Source organism: Bos indicus x Bos taurus, chromosome 3 (assembly GCF_003369695.1).
Source record: "Bos indicus x Bos taurus breed Angus x Brahman F1 hybrid chromosome 3, Bos_hybrid_MaternalHap_v2.0, whole genome shotgun sequence".
Lineage (NCBI taxonomy): Eukaryota > Metazoa > Chordata > Mammalia > Artiodactyla > Bovidae > Bos > Bos indicus x Bos taurus.
Genome location: NC_040078.1, coordinates 43,246,751 through 43,268,263, shown reverse-complemented (window position 1 = coordinate 43,268,263; position 21,513 = coordinate 43,246,751). Strand labels below are relative to the sequence as shown.

General features: G+C 42.2%; 1 protein-coding gene and 1 pseudogene across 1 annotated transcript in view; one reads left to right on the top strand and one right to left on the bottom strand.

Moving 5' to 3' along the window:
- Positions 1–2,182, top strand: LOC113890488 (annotated as a pseudogene).
- A 10,145-nt stretch (positions 2,183–12,327) lies between these two features.
- The window catches only part of DBT (dihydrolipoamide branched chain transacylase E2), a 40,590-nt gene continuing 31,404 nt past the window's right edge, over positions 12,328–21,513 (bottom strand). Inside the window, exons 8-11 of the mRNA XM_027536402.1 lie at positions 20,007–20,084; positions 18,309–18,500; positions 18,097–18,168; positions 12,328–13,922 (exon numbers count right to left, since the gene is read on the bottom strand). Coding sequence (XP_027392203.1) covers positions 13,755–13,922; positions 18,097–18,168; positions 18,309–18,500; positions 20,007–20,084 — 510 coding nt within the window. The 3' untranslated portion in view covers positions 12,328–13,754. The remainder of the gene's footprint in view (positions 13,923–18,096; positions 18,169–18,308; positions 18,501–20,006; positions 20,085–21,513) is intronic.

Sequence of the window (21,513 nt, the reverse complement as noted above, 5' to 3'; positions counted from 1 at the left end):
CACCGGCCACTGGCATGCCCAGCCAGCCCTCAGCCTGAGCCCAGCGGCGCCTGCCCCTGCCCCCTGCCACTCTGTACTGCCTTGGCTCCCCCGCGGCCCCCACACTGCAGTGCAGCCAGGCCCTCTCCCCACATGGGCCACCCCCATGGCCCCCTCCTGGTGCCCAGGGCGGCCCGGCCTGCAGGGCCATGAAGCTGCAGGCTGTGATGGAAATGCTACCGCTGTGGTAGCAGCAGGCACACCAAGAACTGGAGGCCCGGCAGCCACCGCCGCCCCCTGAACCCCCAGCCCGCACCAGGGTCACTCCGGAAGAGGACAGGGAGCCTGAAAGCGCCTGGATGCAGTGGGTGCAGATGGCCGCCCTGGCCGCCATGCGCCCAGTCCCAGCTCGGAGGACGCCCCTCACCCACCCCCCCAGCTCAAAGGATGAGGATGTGGTCCTGGAGGGGGCAACGGGCTCACCCACCCGACCCAGCCGAGGCAGGGAGGCAGCCAGCCTCCCCGGGGGCAATGGCCGCTTTGAGGATGCAGGCTTCGACGATGACCTGAAGCCAAAATGGGAGGAGGAGGAGCTGGAGGAAGACCTGAGGGACGACAAAGAGGACGAGGAGGATGAGGACTATGAGGATGAGGAGGGGCTTGGGCCCCGGGGCACCGCCAGCCTGGGCCCCTCAGCCCTGTTCCCCCACAAGGCTCAGCTGCTCCAAGCCTTCCGCCCGGACAGTGGATCCCGGCACTGGGTGGCCAGGAGCACCCGGGAACTGGCCCGGCTGTCCCCGGAGGGGTTGCCCGTCCTGCACCTCAGCTGCAGCCACCAGACCACGGGGACTGGACATATGAGGAGCAGTTCAAGCAGCTGTATAAACTGGACGCAGACCACAAGAGGAAGGAGTTCCTGGATGACTTGTTCAGTTTCATGCAGAAGCGAGGGACACCTGTGAACCGCATCCCATCGTGGCAAAGCAGGTGCTCGACCTGTTCATGTTGTATGTGCCGGTGATGGAGAAGGGCAACCTGGTGGAGGTCATCAACAAGAAGCCGTGGCGGGAGATTACCAAAGGACTGAACCTGCCCACATCCATCACCAGTGCTGCCTTCATGCTGCGAACCCAGTATATGAAGTACCTGTACCCCTAGGAGTGTGAGAAGAGTGGCCTCAGCAACCCCAACCAGCTCCAGGCAGCCATCGGCAGCAATCGGAGGGAGGGCCGGCACCAGAGCTTTGGGGGCTCCCTCTTTGCCTACTTGCCGGCCGGGGCCCACAGCATGCGGTCCTCGCCCAAGCTGCCTGTGTCCTCCCTGGGCCTGGCCACCAGCACCAATGGCAGCTCCATCACCCCAGCCCCCAAGGTCAAGAAAGAGGAGGATGTGGCCATCCCCATCACAGTCCCCAGCTGCCTGCCAGTCTCCCTGGTCACCCAGTGGTGGTGGCCCAGGCAGCAGCAGCCCAAGCGGCCGTAGCAGCACAGGTGGCTGCCTTGGAGCAGCTTCAGGAGAAACTGGAGTATGGGGAACCTCCTGAGAAGAAAATGGCCCTAGTGGCAGAGGAGCAGCAGCAGCTGATGCAGCAGGCACTTCAGCAGAACTTCCTGGCCATGACGGCACAGCTGCCCATGAGCGTCCATGAGATCAACAGCCAAGCCTCTGAGAGCAACCAGGACTCAGCTACGAACCTGACCAGCACCAACGACAGCAAGAGTATTGACATGTCAGGAGAGATTAACGGAATCATGTACACAGGAGTGCTGTTCGACCAGCTGCCGGCCTCCACGCCACGCTCCACTCCCAGCAAAGGTGGAGGCGGCAGCAGCCGGGGAGGAAACAGCGGGACCCACAGCAGCAGCAGCCGTGCAGGCAGCCAGGCAGGGCCAGCAGGGATGTCTGCACTCCCGACAGCCACCTCAAACACTCTCCATCCTGGGAACCTGCCAGACTGGGCAGGGGGGTCCAGGTGGGCCAAGCAGGGGCTGGGATGGAGGAAGATACTGGTGGGGAGGGGAGGTATCCACAGAGGAGCAACAGCTTAACACCAAAAGGAGAAGAAAAATATGTATACATATATAAAGAAAATTTAATAAAATGGGAAAACCAAGGAACACTTGAATTACTCAGGTTTCGGACATTCAGAGATGAATTGTGAGAATATCAAAGGAAATTAGAAATGAGAGAGGCAAATGTCTACTAGGGCCTGCAGCCCTGGTGAACCCATGTGGGCTGGTGTCTGGTTTCAACAGGCCAGTCCTGTTTACCTCATACATCCCTGCACTGTGTTTTTTCATTTTTATCTGGTTTTTTTCTTTGCCTTTGTTTTTTTTTTGGGGGGGTCCATTTGTCACACACTCACCACATCCAGCTCCTTGTGTTGAATGAAACCCCTGAGCCAAGATCAGTTGAATTTTTTTGTTATTGTTGCTTTCGGGAACTTTGTTGTTGTTTTTTTAAAAGAAATAGTGAAATTCAAACTCTATAGGGTTTTTAAGAGGTTTTCGGGGTTTTGTTTTGTAAATATTCTATTTTATTCTTGGGGGAGGAATCAAACCTAGGAAAAGGGTATATGTATATCTATATATTTGTATTCATTCAGGGCAACTGGACTTGAAAAAGAAAGAAAGGCAAAAAAAAAAAAAAAAACAAGTTAAAAAAAAAGAAATTGGAAAGCATAGCATTTATATATCAATACTTTTAATATCCACAAACTTATTTGAGGAAGTGCAGTCAGTGACAGTGGTCGTTTTAAAACATTACACCAACTCTCTGACAGTTTATCCTGCTCTGTCCACAGAACGCTTGAACCAAGGCCCTTCTCATCTTATGCCAGAAACAAAATAGGACTAAGGCCAGGTTCTGGTGCAATTTGTGAGGCACTGGTTTGCAGAGTTGTTGGTGTGATGGCTTAGCCTGTGGACTCCTCTCTGTCACATTTGAACATTTATTATGTTTCAAATTGTCAGTCATGTTCAAATGTATATTCATGCCTGCAGTTTCCAATTACTTAATTATACCTGCCATCAACCTAGTTAATCTGCCTTGGTTACTGCAGTCTGAACTCTGGTTGCATTTTTCAAGGAAATTAAATTGCTAGGTTGTTCCAGATGATTAGACTTCTGTACTGGCTTATAACTTTTGTTTTTTACTTTCCATTCTTACCATGTTTTTAGAACTATCTACATATTTTGGGCTTCCCTTGTGGCTCAGCTGGTAAAGAATCCGCCTGCAATGCAGTTTGATCCTGGGGTTGGGAGGATCCCTTGGAGAAGGGAAAGGTTACCCACTCCAGTATTCTGGCCTAGAGAATCCCATGGACTGTATGGATTCGCAGAGTCAGACACGACTGAGCAACTGTACAGTCCAGGGGGTGAGAAAGAGTTGTACATGACTGAGCAACTTGCACTTGGCACCACATATTTAGAAGCTTCTTGCAGCAAACTTCAAGTTACATAGTTTACTGCAAGTTTAATCCTGTCAGATGGCTCCCTGGGAATGCGGGCAGGCAGGAGCCCTGTGCTACCTGTGGGGGGAGGCTGCCCCCTCCTCAGCTGAGATGCAGGTAAGCCTATCTTTAACCTCCCTGACTTCCCCCCTAACTCAGACCTAATTCTTGATCTCCCACCTGTTCTAATTTCTTCTGCCGTCTCTTGTTAGGATCCACAGCAGCTTTCCCCCATGCTTTGCCTTGTAACATTCCACATGGTACTCAGTAAAAGCCTGATATAGATGGCCTCTTTCTAATAGGACTGCAATTATTCTTGTCATGCTTTGGCTTTTTCTGTGGCTCTCCTCTGGACTGTCTCCAAATTCTTCTGCTCAGTTTAGCAAGCTGGCAGAGAGTTCTCTCAGAGGACTCTGACTTGCATACAAATTAGCTTGTGGTTAGAGCCCTTCTGCTCAGTACTGGGACTGCCTCCTAATGAATTTATTTTTCTTTAATTTGGAGCTTGAGCACAAAGATTCATGTTACCTTCAATATTTGCCTACATAGGAATGCCTTCTGTCACATGAAAAAGCCTGTGGTTATTTTGATGGGACAACAATGGTAACATGACTGATCTCAGGTTCAGCATAAATAGTTCAGAGGTGACCTGGTCTGTCCGGTGAGATGTCGCTGAAACGTGTGGCAACCTTGAGTTGCTAAAGAGTGAAAACAAGCTCAGGAGAAAGGTAGATCCAGAGAGAACTATTTAGTAGACACTAGGAAGAGAGATGTGGCTGGACCTCTTGCCAAGCACACCATGATTACAGGCAAGTAGTGGGGAAGAAAGTCAGACTGCAAGGAGTTCAAGTTCACTGGTTCATCCTAATTAATTGAACTCAAGTGAGGCAAAGGCAGGAAGGAGCAGGACGGGAAGCTTGTCCCTGCAATGGCAGGTAGAGGTAACAATGCAAGAAAGAAGTGTTTCAAGTCTGCTTTTTCTGGGATTTTTAGTTCCCCAACCAGGGATTGAACCCAGGCCCTTGGCAATAAGAGTTCACAGTCCTAACCATATGGACCACTAGGGAATTCCCTGAGTCTTCTTTTAGACAGAGGGAAATTAGCTATTAAAGAGGTAGAGAGGTTTTCTGTTTGTTTTTGTTTTGATCATGAGGGGGCTTTATTTTAAAAATAAGTTTTCTCAATAACTATTAACTAGAGCAGCCCTATCCAACAGAATTTTCTGTGTTGATGGACATATTCTGTACCTACAATGTCCAATATGGTAGCCACTAGCCACATGTGGCTCTTTAAATTTATTAAAAGTTAAATAAAATTAAAATCAGCTTCTCAGTTACACTAGTCACATATCAATTGCACAATAGCCATAATAATTAAAACTTAAATTTAAATAGTCATATTTGGCTGTGGGTATTGCACTGGATAGCTTAGAGTATTATTTTGAGATTAGTCTCAAAATAAGGGTCTTCAAACAATACCAGTTTATTTTTCACCTGCACAGATCCAACCAGTCCATCCTAAAGGAAATCAGTCCAGAATATTCATTGGAAGGACTGATGTTGGAGCTGAAGCTCCAATACTTTGGCCACCTGATGTGAAGAGCTGACTCATTTGAAAAAACCCTGATGCTGGTAAAGATTGAAGGCGGGAGGAGAAGGGAACAACAGAGGACGAAATGGTTGGATGGCATCAAGGGCTCAATGGACATGAGTTTGAGCAAGCTCTGGGAATTGATGATGGACAGGGAAACCTGGTGTGCTGCAGTCCATGGGGTCGCAGAGTCGGACATGACTGAGTGACTGAACTGAATATGTAAACCAATTAGTGCCAGAATATGGGGTGGTGGGGGTTTCTCCACCTGTTCTGTGCTTAGTCATGTCCTACTCTTTGTGACCTGTGGACTGTAGGCTATCAGGCTCCTCTGTCCATGGGGATTCTCCAGGCAAGAATCCTGGAGTGGGTGCCATGCCCTCCTCCAGAGGATCTTCCCAACCCCAGGACTGAACCGAGGTCTCCTGCATTACAGGCGGATATTTTACCATCTGAGCCACCAGGAAAGCTCAAGAATACTGAGTGGGTAGCCTATCTTTTCTCCAGGGGATCTTCCTGACCCAGGAATTGAACTGGGATCTCCTGCATTGCCAGCAGATTCTTTACCAGCTGAGCTACCAGGGAAGCCCTTGCTCCACCTAGTCATTTGGAAATATTGGTGCTTCCCACCTTGTATGTCTGTCATTTCCAACATGCAGGCTTCGGGGCTGTAGAGGGGAAGGAAAGAGAGTATGGAGGAGCTCTTGGGAGGTTTAATGGGCCACATCTGGAAATGGTCTACATCATCTCTACCCATATTCTAATGGCTAGAAATAATCACATGGCCCTATCTGTCTGCAGGCTAAGCTGTAAAAATGTAACTGTGTGCCCAGAAGGAAAAGGAAATGGTTCTATGGACATTCAACACTGAACTTCCACATTTATCAACAATACAATTTTTTAAATTTAGAGAGTTCTGAGTCTCCAATAACTTCACCACAAAGAACTGGAAATCAATCTTAACTAGTGTGCCAAGGGACGGTAAAGCATCTGCCTGCGATGCAGGAGACCCCGGTTCAATCCCTGGGTTGGAAAGATCCCCTGGAGAAGGAAATGGCAACCCACTCCAGTACTCTTGCCTGGAAAATCCCATGGACAGAGGAACCTGGTAGGCTAGAGTCCATGGAGTCACAAAGAGTCAGACATGACTAAGAGACTTCACTTCAGTGTGCCAAGGGAATGTTAACTAGTTTTGGATACAAGGAAGACACTGATTGATCAAAATGGAATTAAATGTGGAGCAAAGGTCAGGAGAAAGGGCATTTTATTTGATAATGTTTCAACCCATCTGTTAATCTCTGTTGTTGATTAACCTAAGCCAGAGCACTTGTTCTGTTTAAGAGATAATACAATGCAGCAGCAAGCAGACTTACCTGGGTTGAGCACCAGCTTGCACTTTAGTGGCTATATGACATCACTTTACATTTTGTAGTTTTCTCTAACCTAAAATGAAGAAAATATCTTCTATGACACAATCTGGCAATTGTCCCCTAATATCCATTTTCTTCACGTGTAGTAACATAATACTTAGCTAAGTGTAAAGCCACTTATTTCCCAGCCTCCCTTGCAGCTAGGTGTGGCCCTATGACAAAAAGTTAATAGTCAGTGGGATGTAAGGGTGGTGTCCAGAGCTGTTTCTAGGAATCTTCCCTAAGAGATAACTTCTCTTTTTCCTCCATCCTGCTGTGTGGAATGTAGATGTGATGGCTGAAGGATTGTTCTGGACAGTTGAAGACAAGTATGACAAAGGAATGGCAGAACAGAAAACTAGAAGAAGTCTGATCTATAAGGACTTAATAGGGAAGAGACACCATTCCAGCTAAGGGCCTTAGAGAGAGATAAGAATTTTCTTGTTGCTTAGCCATCATTTTTGGGGTCCCTCTTAATATAGCCAAACCTACTTCTGATATACTTTCTGTGAAGTGCTGTTATGAAGACTGAGACAGACAGAGTTGAGCATGGTTCTTGGTGCATAGTAAACATTCAGCAACACGGGTTTCCTCTCTCCCTTTTCTACCTAAAGAGGAAACATGGCTGAGTGACTAACACACACTCTGGAGACAGAAACCTATGCTGGCGTCAGATTCGCTCTATACCATCAATGTTAAAGTAAAATTACAGGAAATTTTTTTTTCTAGGATAATTGAGACCCGTAGAAGATTTTCTTCCATTTTCCCTTGTCTTGGGCAGCTCAGAAAACAGCCAATCTAATGGAATAACTTTGCTTAAATACAAATTTAGGGAACTGGGAGAGTATATTCCACGGCATTAATCATACTAGGTTGGGCAGAAGTATGATGAAGTACTTAAGAGTCTTTGTTTTATGAAATGATGTTTTATGACTTTGCTTTATGAAATGATGGATGCTCACTAAACTTACTGTGGTAATCATTTCATGGTGTATGTAAGTCCAATCATAAAATAAAACTGGGGGGAAAAGAAAGAGGTTGATTTTAAAGACAGGTCTGCTTGTGTTTCCCCTCTCCACCACTTACTATGGGGACATGGGCAAGTTATCCTTTCTGAGACTTTGCTTCCTCATCATTAAAGTGAAAAGATGACATTATGTAAGGTTGTTGTTAGGATTAAATAAAATAATGTATTAAGATGCTTAATTTAAAATGTTTCATAAAGGTAGCTATAAATGACAATACAACAATGACAATCATAATATTCTCAAATGTGGTGATTATGACTATGGACACAGTTATTTTCTTAAATTTTTTTCTGAAAGTGGCAGGGCATAAATCAGTAAATCAGTAATTCCCATATAAATAATATTGGGAAACTTGGCTGTGTTATTTCCTCCTTGACATTAGATAAATCATTGCTTTGTTTAATCACATGGTAGAGTGGCATATGATTAAACAAAGTAATGATTTATCTAATGTCAAGCAGGAAATAACACAACCAAGTTTCCCAACATTATTTATATGGGAAAACATTACCTACACTATAGATGCATTTACTATGTCAAAAAGGAGAAACTACCTAGTTTATTAACTTACTGATTTACTGATTTAATCACATAGTATAGTGACATACAGGCTTCCCTTTGTGGCTCAGCTGGTAAAGAATCTGCCTCCAATGCAGGAGACCTGGGTTCAATCCCTGGGTTGGGAAGATCCCCTGGAGAAGGGAAAGGCTACACACTCCAGTATTCTGGCCTGGAGAATTCCAAGGACTGTATAGTCCATGGGATTGCAAAGAGTCAGACATGACTGAGCAACTTTCACTTCACTTCATAGTGGCATACATGAATTATTTGTAAAAAGGCATTTTAAATAGCAAAATGCTGATCCGAGTTTTATAAAATTTAAAATGAGCTTGAAAGCACTAAACTTCCTGATTAAATGAGGAATTGCAATGAACTATGAAATAGACATACAACACAAAAATTTAAAACAAATGCCTCCTTACCAATTGTAAGATTTGAATAGATTCATTTTCCTCTAGATACTTCTCTCCTTGTAGCAAGCCATTCAGAGCCATTCCATAGATACAAGAGTCACTTTGTAGCCGTGGTTGCTTCCAATTATACTTTTCTGGGTCATTGGCGATCTTTATGCTACATTAGGACTTCATAAAAAAACATAATCTCATCCAGGACACAGATTTCTTTTTAAGTCAACCAGCACATACTGAGTACCAGACCAACTGAGCCATTGAGAGGGTTCACAGGCCAGCAGTGAAGACAGACGAACTCATCCAGCTACATCACTGAATGAGTCCTGCTGGAGTTGTGAGGAGAGAGAGAAGAAGAGAGATACTGATTCAGACCTAGGGAGGCACAGTCAGAGGAGGTCTAAAAGAGGAAGTCACTTTTGTTCTGGATTTTCTTTTTGTGGAGAAATAAGCCCAGCCAAGGCATGGAAAATAAACTGTATGTTGTTTTCAGGGAATGGGACTTGTTCATTGTCATGGGAGCTTAAGACCGCAAAGGGCCAATGTGTGTGTGCTCAGTTGCTCAGTCACATCTGGCTCTTTGCAACCCCATGGGCTGTAGCCCTGCCAGGCCCCTCTAATAAACTACTGCTACAGAGAATTCCTAATGCTCCAAACCCCTTCCTTTGGTACCAGGAGCACATAAGGCCTTTGGGCAGCATTTCAAACTGCTAAGACCCCTAAGACAAACTTTCTTCCTTTTAGCCCAATAATACCAATTGCTCAGTGAAGTGAAGTTGCTCAGTCATGTCCGACTCTTTGCAACCCCATGGACGGTAGCCTACCAGGCTTCTGTGTCCATGGGATTTTCCAGGCAAGAGTACTGGAGTAGGTTGCCATTTCCTTCTCCAGGGGATCTTCCCGACCCAGGGATTAAACCCAGGTCTCCCGCATTGCAGGCAGACGCTTTACCATCTGAGCCACCAGGGAAGCCCACAATTGCTCAAATAGCATAAAATTATGGACCATCCTGGCATTTGGAACATGAAGTGGCATATACTCATTAGCTTGTTACACTTTTAGAGTATGTTAATCCACATACATCTAAGTACAAAAACTCTGTTTCCTCATCTTTCAAACAGGGGAAATCATTGTACTTAGCTGATGCTTCCCTGGTGGCTCAGTGGTAAAGAATCTGCCTGCAGTGCAGGGGCCACAGGAAACTTGGGTTTGATCCTTAGATCAGGAAGATCCCCTGGAGGAGGGCATGGCAACCCACTCCAGTATTCTTGCCTGGAGAATCCTATGGACAGAGAAGCCTGGGGCTAAGGTCTGTAGGGTCACAAACAGTCAGACATGACTGAAGTGACTTAGCACGCACACAGTATTGCTGGAGGGATGAAATTAATTAATATATGTAAAGCATTAATGATGCCTGACACTATCATAATTATTGTCTCGAATTTTACTCAATTTTCCCCTCTCTATCAATATGAGGTGAGCATAGAGGCTAGATGACTCACTGATGTTACTTTAATCAGAAGCTATTTTATATGCTCTGAAAATACAGTGCTCAGATGGTACAACTCTCATGTATTGCTCCTAAATGAATGTCTAGGGTCATGTAGGTGTCCCCTCTGCTGCTTGCCTCATGAAAAGCAACCTTTAAAAAAAATTATTTATTTGGCTGCACTGGGTCTTAGTTGCAGCACACAGGATCTTTAGTTGTGGAATGCAAATTGTTCATTGTGGCCTGTGAGATCTAGTTCCCCGACCAGGGATTGAACCCTGGTCCCCTGCATCGGGGAGATTGGAATCTTAGCCACTGGACCACCAGGGAAGCCCCCAAACTATAACCTTCTGAAGAGCGTGAATGGCCTGTGTGGCCTAAGGATAGAGTCTATCTTACAATTATGTGTATGGTTTGTGAGGCAGAATTGATGAGGCATGGCTACTGTGTTAAGGAGACACAATGATCCAGTCTTGGTGAGAAAACAGTTTATAGGGAAGAACAAAACCACCACTAAGAACTGACCAAAAATACAACTCAACTCTGGAAACACTGCTCTTCTCTGTGTTACTGGCACAGACCCACTTCTGGTGAAGACATTAATTGCCAGCCAGAGCTCTCGTTGTGAGGGGAGAAACATCATCTATCTTCTCCATCTTTATCCATAATGTCTATCCCAGGGCCTGGAACTGAATACATATTCAGTAATCAATGTGTGCAAAGTAATTAATCAATTACAGGGTGAATGTTAAAGAATTCTGAAGACTTCAAGGAAAGGTTTTATACTTTTAGTGCTGCAGGATAGTGCTAAGCGAGTGCCATCTATTTCTTAGACTATAGTTTACTTATAAATCAGCAAAGAAACCCATCAAGTGATCTTTGGGACCCGCTTTGACTGGAAGCCACAGGAAATGCCGAAACAGGCCTTTGGGCTCTCTTCCTACATAACCACTTCTTGGAATGTTTCAGGATTTGGTACATTTTGATTTCTAAAATGAAAATTAATACCACTTGAGCTTCTGACCTGCAAACTTCCTTCCTTATTGTGCTTCTTTTTCAGAATCAGTGGAATGTGCTACATAATGAATGGAACCTTGATTTTCTTGTTGGGCACTCCCAACAATAATTTGGGGCCAATAACTTTGGCTTCTCCCCCATGGACATCTTGTATCTCCCAACCGCCCAACATGCTAGTGAAGAACTTGAATCTCCTGAATTCTCCCCTTAAATTTCAACCTTTAGGAAAATGGTCAAGGCCCTGTTCTACCTAACTCCCACCCTATGACGTGTGGAGCTCCGTGGATCAGCACTGCTGCTAGGACTGTGCCCCTGGCCCCCTCCTCCCTTCCAGGGGATCCTCTTATCTTAAAGGTTGCACACACAATGGGAAGCCAATCCTTTACCGAATTCTCAAAGGATGAGACAAGAGAGAAGGTGGTAATGGCAGGGATTTGTGATAGAATAGATAGCTCAAGTATTTATTCTGAGCCAATGATGCTGGACTGTTAGGGGAACTTATTACATACTCAGGCTTCCCTGACGGTTCAGTGGTAAAGAATCCACTTCCAGTGTAGGAGACACGGGTTTGATCTCTGGGTTGAGAAGGTCCCCTGAAGAAGGGAACAGCTACCCACTCCAGCATTCTTGCCCAGAGAGTTCCATGGACAGAGGAGCCTGGAAAGCTACAGTCCATGGGTCACAAAGAGTTGGACACAACTGAAGTGACTGAGCTGCTGCTGCTAAGTTGCTTCAGTCGTGTCCGACTCTGTATGACCCCATAGACAGCAGCCCACCAGGCTCCCCCGTCCCTGGGATTCTCCAGGCAAGAACCCTGGAGTGGGTTGCCATTTCCTTCTCCAATGCATGAAAGTGAAAAAATAAAGTGAAGTCGCTCAGTTGTGTCTGACTCCTAGTGACCCCATGGACTGCAGCCCACCAGGCCCCTCTGTCCATGGGATTTTCCAGGCAAGAGTACTGGAGTGGGGTGCCATCGCCTTCTCCGAGTGACTGAGCACACATTACATATTCACTTCAAAACTCCTATTCTCCTAGTTTTCACATTTCTTAAGTGAAGGAGAAATTTTTACTGATCATGCCTTTCTTCACTTAAAATTCTGTAAATGCCATCAATACAGAATTGGTTAACTTATGGTACACCCCCTCCTGAGTTTCCCAGATGAGATCAATAACCTCTACTAGATGCTCTCATAGCACTCTGTTTTCTCTTCTTAGAGGTTAACTATATCCTTATTTTTATGATTATTAAGTATCTGTCTCCACCCCAGACTGTAAGCCCAGTGAAGGCAAGAACTATGAGGATAGGCATTGTATACCCACTACTTAGCACCACACTTAGTATACAGTTAATATTTAGATGTATAACAAATGTAAATAATAGAATACTATGCAGCCATTTAAAAGGATTATAATATAATATGGAATCGTTTATTGACTGATAATATAATGTTAAATTAAAAATCAAATTATAAAATAATAGATCCAGCACGATCTCATTTTCATAAAAAGAACAGCCATGTATACAGATACCTTGATCTAACTGTTAATAGTGGTAGGATTATGGATGATTTTATTTTCTTTGCAAGTCTTCATATTATCTGAATTTTAAAAAGAATAACATTCATTAGACCCATTATTTTGTGACTTACACATGATTTCCATTTTGAAAAAAATCAAAAAGACATTAAAACAACTTTTTCTGTCACAAAACTTCACTTGAACAACAGGATTCACTTAGATAATATCAGAAACAACCTGACTTTCTGATTCAAGTGGGCTTCTTAAAAAATGATCATGAGGATACCTTTATTTCTGTGCAAAATTTATTATTTTATTTTAATGTCCATAATTACCCATTAGTCTTCTCTCTCCCCTGATTCAAATTCCTTCTCAGGATATGGAGAACGGAACAGACTCTAATTTCTTAGTCTATCCTTTTTAGCTGAAGACCAAGAAATTTACTTTAACTTTTACTTTAATTATAAAATAAAAATATAATTTTATTTATAAAAATAAAATTAAAAGGTAATGGATTTCTCAATGTAAGACAATGTCAGTGACTGGTACATTTCAAGTACCTTCCTCACATTGAAGCAAGGTTGTAAAAGTGAAATTTCTCCCAATAAAACACTAAAACATTACCAAAATTCTAAAAGTTTATCCACTTTAAACAAATACTTTCAATGGCCTTATAGGTTACAAAACTATAATTGGACATTTTAAGATGAGCTTATAATTTTCACTTTTAAAAGACATTACTTTATACAAATAAGACATTTACAGATGATAATAGCTACAGAACAACAGACTCCTGGGTATCTTAAAAGGTTAATGTAATTGCACTTACTTCATAAAATAATTTGCATTATTGTGGGGAAATAGAAAATATATTTGCATATAAATTCCTTTTCCCAACTAAGTGTAATGAAACTCTCTAAGTTTCATTAAGAGTCAGTTTAAAATAAAATTTAAAAATAGAGAGAGAGAGAGAAAACAGGGCAAATACTGTATATGGCTGTCTGTCTCAGTAATATTCACTGTGTTGTTCCTGCCAGTTTCAATCCATGGACACAAAGACCTCAGCACCATATTAAGAAGTTATACTGTGACCTATAAAATGTGACAGACCTGGGAGAACTAGTACACCATTATTCCTTTTCAGTAAAAGCCTAACACAACAATTGATCCACTTTGTGCCTCGGAACCATAATCATATGTTACAAGTCATTTACAATACAAACTGCAATGAGGAACGTGTGCTGCACAGCTGGGCTCTTCGCGTTCTTTGGAAGCTCAGAAAGTTCAAGGATGTCTGATCAATCTTCATTTCAGATCTAGTAGCATAAAAGCTGGGTTTTCTAAGTAGGATTTCCACAAATTAGAGAAGCGTGACACTGTAGCGCCATCGATAATTCTGTGATCAGCCGACCAGCTCACATTCATTATCTGGGCCTTACAGACTTCCCCTTTCTCGTTAAATCGGGGAAGGGCCTACAAATAAGGAAAATAACAAAGAGTCAGCCTTCACTTGCACAAAGTAAGCTCTAGCAATAGCAATGCTGAAAGATTAGGCAAATCTCCCTCCCTATAACAGAGAAGAAGTGGGCATCCCAACTAACTTTTGAAAATGCTGACTCCTACCTTTCCCATCTTTGTGAGTGTGTGCTTCAAGCTTTCAGAGTTTCTCCAAGGAATTTCCTGTCCCCTGTATAATTTCTACATGTACGGTATATTTCATTTCAGATTTCTCAATTATTTAACAACTATTTACCAAGTACCTACTATGTACCAGGTACTTTCTAGACTCTGGGGATAAAGCAATGAATAAAACAAATAACAATCCTCACCCTCTTGGAGCTAACATTTTATTAGATAGTGTTAAATAGCGAAAAGTGCAAAGGAAAGTAAAGCACTTTGGAACAGAGAGAGAGATTGTAGGCAGGAGGTGGGAATAGGGGAGAAGGTATATATATATATATATATATTTTTTTTTTTGACAGGCAGGCAGGGAAAGCTTCACTAAGAAGGAGTCCTCACTGTAAGCAGTGGGGAAGCTAGCCATCTGGACACCTGGACAGACAGAAGGGAAGCTTGGCTGGAGCACTAGAGGACCAGCAGAATCAGCGAGTCAGCTGCAGTGGAGGGGCCGGGTGAGAGACGGGAGGTGAGGTCACAGAGGGAGCAGGCTCAAAGTGGGGCATGTTGTAAGACAACAGTGATGGCTCCCAGTCTGTCTTTGATTTTTTAAAAAACAGATTAAAAAAACTCTAATTCATTGTATATTAAAATGAATTACTAAAATAAATATAAAGGTATACAAAATACAAGACCCATTTTTTATTGATAGGTTCACTAGACATAAAACCACTCTGTCGAAAGGCAGTGATTTTTTTTTAAATGCTAGGCTATCTACCAGCTAATACAGACTTCTGTGATGGCTGCATTCCTCATGGAATATTTAAAATTAAATATTAAAGCTGGAATGTTTAAAAGCTTTCCATCTTTTTCCCATTTTAACATTACCTAATGAGCAGACAACTTTCTGAAAAAAACTGGAGATCATTCTTTCCTGGTCAGTTATTCTTGGCTGTGGTGATGATTAATCCCTGGAAATTTGCCCCATTCCCAAATCACAATTAAAGAAGTGATCTGTTTTTGTAAGTAGCTTGTTATTCTTGATAATGTAAGTCTCCACACCCTACTGTTGAACCTGGCATGCTCCATAGAAATAAACCTAAAAAGATGCCTCTGGCACATTTGATGGACCTGAGTATTTAAGACTCACACTGGGGACTTCCTCGGTGGTCCAGTGGTCAAGACTCTGAGCTTCCAATGCAGGGAGTGCGGGTTTGATCTCTGGTCAGGGAACTAAGATCTCATATGCTGCATACCTCAGCCAAAAAAAGAAAGACCCACATTGGAAGAATTCTCCAAAAATAAGCCTATCTTTCCACTGTGATTTGTCAGTGTAATTCTAACATTCCTGGGAAAAGTATATAAGAATCTCATGGGCATAAATACTGTCCATTTATATACTTCATGCCTATCATCTGAATTTACTAAAAATGAATCAAATTAATTTATAACCATTCTGCCTTTTCTACCTAAGCTAACAAACTTCTTACTGTGTTTTATTCGGGGAAAAAGGCGAGAGCTGGCAATGAAAATTTCTAAGCCCTACCCTTTTTCTATAATTAGTGGTAGTTTAGTTGCCAAGTCGTATCTGACTCTTGCCACCCCATGGACTGTAGCCTGCCAGGCTCCTCTGTCCATGGGATTCTCCAGACAAGAATACCCAGGAGTTGAACCTGGGTCTCCTGCGTTGCACGCAGATTCTTTGCCTACCCTCTTTCTGTAATTATCTCTTCATAGCCCGGATATGACAGTCACGGCCTGACACGGGTCCCCCTCACACTGAGTGGCACCAGCCTAGGGCCATGCAGGCCACTGCAGCTATTTTCCCTTCCCTTTGGAGTGAGGTGAGAAGCCATTGGAAGTTTCTGAGCACAAGGGCCAGTCATTGAAAGGGGACAACTTCAGGAGGAGCATGTGTGAGGATGGGTGGTAAGGGAAGAAGCAGGAAACTGGAGACGCTTTACTAGACTTCGAAGCAGGAAAGATGAGTCTGGCGTTCAAAGGAGAGATCTGGTCTGGAGATCTAAACTTGGAAACCATCAGCATCTAAATGGTATTTAAAGCCACTGGGACTGGATCAGACAAAGAAAAGGGCTGAAACTGAGCCCAGGGGTACTCCAGCGTTTAGAAATCGGGAGATGAGGAGGTATGGGCAAAGGAAACTCAGAGAGAATAGGCACTAGACAGGGAGAGAAGAGACCAGCAAGGTTTTCCTCATGTTACAATGAAGAAGGTTCTCCAAAGAGGTGGTACTGATCAACTTAAGTGTAGCTAATAGGTCAAGAAAAATAAGGACTGAGAACTGAGAAATGTGGAGGATTTCATGTTTTAAGATTATTTAGTGACCGTTTGAAATTTACACTGAAAACAGAAAATAGCAAAGGAGAGATGACACAAAGGGAGAAAAAAATGAAATATTATTTGTCCCTACCCAACAAAGATTAGTAGCTCTATTAAGTTGCTATGAAGATTTATCCTCTAAGAGATATACTTCATAGCCTGAGAACACCTTGGGTAAGATGATTCTGGAAAAAATACATCTCACACAGATCACTGTACACCAATGTTCATAGCAGCGTTATTCACAATTGCTGAAAAAGTGGAAAAAGCCCAAATATTCACTAGAGATGAATAGATTAACAAAATGTAGTATATGCATACAGAATTTCAGTTTGGGATGATAAACGTAGCTCTGCAGATGAACAGTGGTGATGACTGCAAACAATGTGAATGTAACTGTTGCTGCGACCATATACTTAAAAATGATTAGAATGGTAAACTTTGTTATGTATAGCTTACCACAAGAATATATCTATGTGTATAGTTCAGAAGAAAACAAATCACTTTCAGAGGAGATGGGAAAATAAAACTTTGTCAAATAGGTATGATGGCTTGTTTATAAACTGAAAAAGGTCAGAAATTAGTGAGAAACAAATGCTGAATTCTTGCTGGAGGGAAAGTGAGTAACTGAAATTATCCCTTAGAGAAACTCCTGATTTGGATGGAACAGTGTCATGTATGTGTTCTTATTTTTTCTTCCCCATCTCCTCTGTGTGCCAGAGGGGAAAACAGAGCTAGAAGAGGGAGCAACTTCGCAGCCAAAGTACCACCTGCTAGAAAACAAATCAAAGGCTGACTGCGAGTTTCTGTGAATGTTTTGGATGCCGACATGAAAGTAATAAACTCATGAAAAACAAGTCTAAGAGATGCTCCATGTGGAAGCATTACAAATACAGAGAAGAAAGGTTCTTCTGAAAACATGAAGATCAAAATCAAGGTTAATGTAGTGACAATGACATTTAATAATGGAAGCATTGAAATGGTATCTATGAGCTTATTTATTTAACTCTGGTGGTTCTCAACCCTGAATTAATGGGGATACCCAAGCCCAAGGCCCCCAAATTCTGGTGCAGTTGGTATAGGGTGAGCTTGGGCATTTTTTTCACACCTTCCAGATGATTCTAATGTGTAACCAGGGTTAAGAATCATTGTAATTCTTATTCTAAGTCAGTCTGCTATAACAGGGCCATAGTTCACTCATGCTGGAACCACCTGTGTTCTTGTTTAATATGTAAGTTTTGGAGGCTCTGTCCCCAAGGCCAAGAAATCTGCATTCTTAACTAACATTGCCAATGATTCTTGAACAGAGCAAAGTTTGAGAAAATTGCTCTCAGTGGTGTCTCATCACTATAAATAATAATTTGGATTGGCTTACTGTTATTCTTTGGCATTATGAAATTAAGATATTTTGATAGACTCAGACTGGCTACATTTGTGATTACTCATAAACACACACATTTGTGCCTGGCATAATCCACAATGGTTGATCCGTACAGAAATGATCCAGATCACGAGTATTTACTCTACAGAGCAGTGTAGGCCTACTGCTTCTGAAGAAATAACTGGCTTATTAAGCCCAATACCATACTTGAACCTATAAAGTGAGGGGGAAAACCTCAGAAATAGTTACTCTTTGTTTTCACTTTCTCAATTTGCTTAAACTCTTCTGTCAACTATTTAACAAACATACCTTAATTGTTCCCAGGGCCCCAATTGCCACTTCAGGTGGAAGTATCACTGGTTTGGCATAGGTACCACCGATCTAAAAAAAGAAAAAAAGTAAGAGTAGAGAAATTAAGCTTTTGAGGAACAAATGGCAAATGAAAGTTTCTATTTTTAACTAAGCATATGATCACAATTCTTAAGTTCTGGTTTATGTACTTCAACACTGCTACTACTCACTGATCCAATGTTGGAAAGAGTGAACGTTCCTCCTATAAGGTCATTAGTGCTGAGCTGACCCGCAGAGCCCAGTTTCTGGAGGCGGTTCAATTCAGTGGCAATCTCAAATATGGAGCGGATCTGAACATTTTTCACATTAGGTACAATCAAGCCCTGCTCTGTATCCATCGCTATTCCAATGTTATGAGAAGCCTAAAAACAAGCAAACAATTATATAGTAGCCGTTTCACAGGCTAACAGAAAAGAAAGGCTCAATCCTCACTGCCTTATGAACTTAACTATCAAAATCTATTTTCACTAGATTGATGGTAATTTTTTAAAACTTTTCATTTATTTTTATTTATTCATTTTTGGCTGTGTTAGGTCTTCACTGGCACACGCAGGCTTTCTCTAGTTGCAGTGAGCATGGGAGCTACTCTCCAGGAGTGGTGAATGGGCTTCTCATTGTGGCGGCTTCTCTTGCAGAGCACAGGCTCTAGGGCACATGGGCTTCAGTAGTTGCTGCTAGCAGGCTCTGGAGTGTGAGCTCAATAGTTGTGATACACGGGCTTAGGTTGCCCTGTGGCGCATGGAATCAGGGATTGAACCCATGTCCCCTGCACTGGTTCATTGATTTTCAAAAATAAATGAAAAGTTTTAAAAAATTACCATCAATCTAGTTTTTAGGTGGATTCTTATCCCTTGGACCACCAGGGAAGTCCAGTGATGACTTAAAAGAAATGATTTTAAAAGGTTTTTTTGAAAAAGATAAACTAGGGCAACAGATTATTTTTACACATTATTAGTGGAAGTGTAAGCTGGCACAGACTTCAGGGAGAACATACAACATTAGGTACCAACATTTACAAAAATGTGTGCTAAGGGGATAAATGCTGAAGTATGTAGAGATGCACAGAGATGTTGAGTCAGATTATTTCTAAGATGGAGAAACTGCACATGATCAAAATGTTTGTCAGTAAGTCACTGGCTAAACAGATGATAAAGCTGTATTTATTGACATACAATGATGTCTAAAATATATTATATGGAAAAGAAAATAGTTAAAAGAAAATTTTAATTAAAAAACTATAATATTACATATATATTATATATAGAATTCCATATCTTTTTTAACTGTATAAAAATAAAATCCTAGATAGACATACATCTCAGCATAAACAGCTATCTTAGGGTCACGGGACTGAAGGTGAATATCAATATTTTTTGGTTTGAATTATTTGCAACAAGTATATAGTTAATGAGAAAACTGTATTAATCATATGGAAAGATTTTAGATTCAACCCCTCCTCCCCGCCCCCCTGAATATAAAGCTCACTTCTTGGTTGTATATTTCTAATAAGAATAATAAGTAAGAGCCAACATCCTCAAAAGAGTTCTCAGTCTTCATAAACTTTGACTTCAAACAGAAGAGTTCACTCAACGGAATTTAAACTTTCATTAATTTGCAAGTTTAAATTGGTCTTGCTTTTTAAAACTGCAGGAATTCCACTTCAAGCTCTCTTCTGTTTGAGGGGAGTGTGTGTAGTGTGAAAAATGTAACCCACTGCCTCATAGCTGTGTATTTCTAATATTCTAACCAGAAAACCAAAAGGGGTTAAAAATGGAAATCTGCATATCTGAAGAGTGTTGTTAATTATTAACCTACAAGCACATTTGCACTTTTATTTAAACAAAATATTTTCACAAAACATAGCCAACCTTGTATGTTATGTTCTGGCAGTTTTCATCCACAGAAGCATTAAGAATAGGAAACTGTAGTAATCCCAAGGAAGCAGCCTGTTTAAGAGGGAGAAAATGCAACATTAACACTTCTGACTCTGAAAGGATAGGAGATTTGAAGTGTTAAGAGGTGAAAGATGGAGGGAGAGAACTCTTCTGTAAATTGAGTTTAATCTCAAGTCTACAGGTACCAGGCATATTACTCCTAACGTATCGTTCAGAAATGTGGAACTAGGTTATCCTTATCAATTAAGAATAAAAGATAAAAGTAGTCAAGGTAGCTTGTACATGCTAAGGAGATTTTCAAAATACTATGAAGATTGACCAAAACACCAAAAGAAAAGTCTAAATTCTAGTGTTTTCCGAGTGTTAAGATTCCCATGAGAAGAAAACCTGCAGTTCAAAGAAACATTGTTAATTAAAACCTCAAAAAGCAGTTAATTATTCCCCTGTGTAGAAAGAACACGTGACGAGGATTTGAGAAGCTGGGGTTGTAGCTGGTGTCCCTGGCCAAGAAAAGGGCAGAGCTGATGCAATCACTGACTTTAGAGCTCGTCTCCCCAAACTGATGGCATTTCTGTCTTCCCATTCTGTCTTTCCCTGCTTTAATCTCTCTCCTTTGTTCTCTTCTGTCCATATTCAGATTTCCCTGTCTCCAAAATGTTCTCTATAGCCGTTTCTCTGCCCATTCGGGATATAATAAAGTCAGACATCGCATTTGGTTGTCATGCCTTGCAATCAGTTTAAAAACTAAAAAACTAAAAATGCTTAAGATTGACGGTAAAAAGAATTCCTTCCCCCACCACCTTCATCTTGTCCAATTAACGGTCCATTATATGCATTGTGCTGTGTTATTTTTGTCTGTGGGTGGGTGGTCTTGACAAAGAAAAAGAAGTCATATCCCTGAACTGGAAAGTTAAGGAGTTTTATAAAGCATTTGATTTGATAACTTTAATCTTCTTTATTTAAAAAAATTCATTTAGTTCAGTCAGTTCAGTCACTCAGTCATGTCCGACTCTTTGTGACCCCATGGACTGCAGCACGCCAGGCTTCCCGGTCCATCACCAACTCCTGGAACTTGTTCAAACTCATGTCCATCACGTTGGTGATGCCATCCAACCATCTTATCCTCTGTCGTCCCCTTCTCCTCCTGCCTTCAATCTTTCCCAGCATCAGGGTCTTTTCCAATGAGCCGGTTCTTTGCATCAGGTGGCCAAAGTATTGGAGTTTCAGCTTCAGCATCAGTCCTTTCAATGAATATGCACGACTGATTTCCTTTAGGATGGACTGGTTGGATTTCCTTGCAGTCCAAGGGACTCTCAAGAGTCTTCTCCAACACTACAGTTCAAAAGCATCAATTCTTTGGTGCTCAGTTTTCTTTATAGTCCAACTCTCACATCCATACATGACTACTGGAAAAACCATAGCTTTGACTAGACAGACCTTTGTCGGTAAAGTAATGTCTCTGCTTTTTAATATGCTGTCT